Source organism: Plasmodium gallinaceum (genome assembly GCF_900005855.1).
Source record: "Plasmodium gallinaceum strain 8A genome assembly, contig: PGAL8A_v1_76, whole genome shotgun sequence".
In the NCBI taxonomy this organism is placed as follows: domain Eukaryota; phylum Apicomplexa; class Aconoidasida; order Haemosporida; family Plasmodiidae; genus Plasmodium; species Plasmodium gallinaceum.
The window spans coordinates 29,005-32,705 of NW_021628238.1; the positions used below are offsets into that span (position 1 = coordinate 29,005).

General features: G+C 20.3%; 1 protein-coding gene across 1 annotated transcript, besides 1 other annotated feature; it reads right to left on the reverse strand.

Moving 5' to 3' along the window:
- Nucleotides 1-464: 464 nt before the first annotated feature.
- Nucleotides 465-879: a repeat region.
- Nucleotides 880-2,174: 1,295 nt separating this feature from the next.
- On the reverse strand, nt 2,175-3,258 carry PGAL8A_00194800 (hypothetical protein; the record flags this gene model as incomplete). Its single annotated transcript, XM_028670634.1, has 2 exons — nt 2,175-3,082; nt 3,204-3,258. 2 exons carry the CDS (start codon nt 3,256-3,258, stop codon nt 2,175-2,177), a joined length of 963 nt encoding a protein of 320 aa, XP_028527367.1.
- Nucleotides 3,259-3,701: the final 443 nt, after the last annotated feature.

A 3,701-nucleotide genomic window follows, 5' to 3' on the forward strand; every position in this document is an offset into this window, starting at 1 on the left:
TGGTAAGCAGCACAATTGAGTTGATAAACATTATTCAGAGCATTATAAGTAAAAATATTTTTCATTAAAATCATTATTTAATGAAGTTATAAATTTTTATTAAAAATAGGGATTTTTATTAAAGTAATAAATTACTCTTGAGAACAAAGTATTCTCAACGAGGTAGACTGCATACAGTTCATTTGTTTTACAACATTTAAAATTATACATAAATTCATTAAATCAGTAGAGATAACTATACGTTCTCTTTATTAATATATTTTTTTAGTGCTCTGCAAAAACAACGAACAGGCAGATAACCAATATCTATTTATTTTCCATATAGCTATTAATTTTTTTTATTCTCAAAAAGCTTAATATAACTTTTGTTAACCATTTATAAAATGCTTAAACTTTCATGTACTAATTTTAAGCAATAAGTACACTAAAACACTTGTACTGAATTACATATTTTTGTACTAGGATAATCTATTTACTGCCTGTTCTGCGATTTTGCTAGAGTACTAAACAAACATATGAATAAAGAGCATATAGAGTTACCTCTATTAATTTAATGAATTTATGTATAATTTTAAATATTATAAAACAAGTAAACTATATTTATATGGTCTACTTCATTGAAAATCCTTTATTCTCAAGAGGTATTTATTACTTTAGCAAAAATTCCTATTTTTAATAAAAATTTAAATCTTCAATGAATAATTATTTTAATTAAATAAACTTTTATCTATAATGTTATGAATAATGTTAACTCAAGTCTGCTGCTTTCGAAGTTCATAAATATAATTGATGAAATACAAATTAAGTTATATTAATCATTACAAATATGAAAATTTTATTATCATGTATATAAAATTTTCTCTTAAAAAAAAAATTCAAAATAAAAATTAACTACAAAGAAACTCTCTTGTCAACAAATTAATTCCCATCTTTTTCTGACATTATTTATCCACTATTAAATCTTTTTCAAAAAAAGAATAAATATATTTTTTCGCTTATATTCTTTATAAAAAGAAAACAAAAAATTAATAATTTTTTTTTTTATTTATAATCTCTTTCATAGCGAACTGCGTATTTTCCATACATCTAGTTATTTTCATTCTCAAAAAAGTCTAATAATTCTTTTTATTAACTATGGGAAATTTATTTTTTTCATTCTCTTTATATCCTGAAAAAAAAATGTATTTTTTTTTTATAATATTTATTTTTCCTTTAGAGAGGAAATTAAATATTGAATAACATACAATGTGACACGTACCTATAGTTCATAAGAATTTATGTAATATTAGTTATGCAATGTATATGTTATATCATGGTTAAATTGCAAAGTTGATATTATGCTATTAACTATGGGATATTGTGTAGATAAAGTTAAATTTATTTTAAAATTAAAAATAAATTGCGTTAAGCAGTGTAAATTACAAGTGATTAATTATTAAATAATAATTATTATTATAATAAATAAAATAAGAAGAAATTTCTTCACTTGTTCTTTATTAACTTGTCTACTCAAAGAACTATAAAAGTTTTTGAAAAGATAATTAATAAATCACATAATAATCATTTTAGTTTTTTAATTAATCATAAAAAAAATTATCCTAACAAAAAGGTTAACATTTTCCTACGAGAACTTTATAAAATTGTTGATTCAATGCATTTTAAAAGTCTTTGAAAGAATTATTAATGTTAACTATTTATAAAAAAAAATTTAATTTTCATTAGAAAAAATAATAACGTATTTCTTATGGATATCATTGTAACTCACATGAAAATCAATGAATATGTGTTAATTTTTTTTATTTTTTTTTTTATTTCTCTTTTTAATAATAAATAATTTCTATTAAATGAAAACGCTGTGGAAAATATCATTGAAAAAAGAAAAATGTGAAAGTAAAATATATTTGTACCTGGAGGTAGCAATACAGTACGCATGATAAATAAGAGAAACCATCTTATGTAAAATTTACAAAATATAAATGAAATAGTTACGAATGTAAAAATAAATGAATATTAAATGATTATCTAGTTTTAATATAAAATTTGTAATTCATCTACCTATCATTCCTTTTTATATGATAATTTTATGATAAGGTATTATAATAATATATTTTTGATTTAAATTAAATAAATCATTTCTATTTTTATATTCTTATATTTCTTATTTTTCTTTAATTTTAATTTTTAAACATCATTTTCTTATAATAAAAAGCAAATGCTATTCCACCACCAACAAGTATACAACCTAATATACCTAATGTTATTTTAGCTTTTGTAGTACTAAAAATACCATCATCAGAAATATCTACATCATATAAAGTGTTCATAACAGATCCACTAAATTCTTTAGATTTCAAATATTTTTCTAAATCACTACTTGATTTGGATTTTATGTTTGCTTCTATATCACCAACAAACCCTTTTTTTTTGTAAATAAAATCTATAGTATCCATAGAATTATTAACTAAATTTTTAATATAACGTTGAACTCCTATATTTTTCTGTATAATTGGATAGTAATAACTTTTGTAAATTTTTTCATCCAACTTTGAGCTTTTTAAGAATTCTAAGATTTTCTTAGTATAAAGTAGCATTTTAATATATTCAGAATTGTTTTTATATGATATTTCATGTATTTCCTCTTCTCTAATATTATCAGTATAATTGTGATTTCGTTTATGTAGATGTGAGCAAAATTCATTCATTCTTTCACTTAATAATTTATGAATTTCATCTAACTTTTTTTTCATATTTAATAATTTTCTTCGTTGAATAAATAATCTTCCTTCAAATCCTTTTAAAGTAGGATTATTAAGTATATGAGAAATGGTTGGATCTCCTCCTCTGGGGCCTTTTAGGTTATGAATTTCTGTGTTTTCAGGTGGGTTTGATAATATTTCATTTTTGATTTCCAAATTTATTTCTTCTGTATCATATTCATTTTCTCCTAAATCCAAATTTTCAAGTTCATAGACCATTTCTTCATTTTTGTTGGCGTTTCTTAAATTTGAATAAAATGACGAATCTATCAAATTAGAATCTAATTTGTTTGATTCTGTTCCAATATCCTCTTCATAACTAACTCCTATAAAAATATGTATATAACAAAAATAAAAATGAATTCATGTTAATTATAAAATATTGTTTGTTTTTTAAAATTTTTATAGTTATAATATATATATTTAAAAATTCACATGTTATATTACCGAAAAGAGAAAAGCAAATATTTAAAATAACTATCCAAAATAATCCGCTTTTCATAATGAAAATAACTATTGTGAAGTTTCTTTTTTTTTCTATTTAATTTTTAAAGTTATATTATACGTATTTTTTTGAATTTTATGTATATATTCTTTACATAAATATTCAAAATATTTTCTTTAAATGTGTCTTTACAAAAATATGAACCTTTTCACTTTTTAATTTATATTAATGACATAATTATATATGTACTAATAAGATCATACACGTTTTCATATGCATAAGAAATATACGTAAATTGATTCAAAATTAAATTAAAATTTTATTAGAGAAAAAAAAGTTAAAGCAACAAAACTTTAAGAAAAATTAGATATAAATTTATCTCATGTTAATGATTTATTTTTAAAGAAAAATATATATGTATGTGTATATGTTTGTTCAGCAAATTAAATTCATTATATTATATGAATAAAATGTCTTTATTATACACGAATTTCAACTAG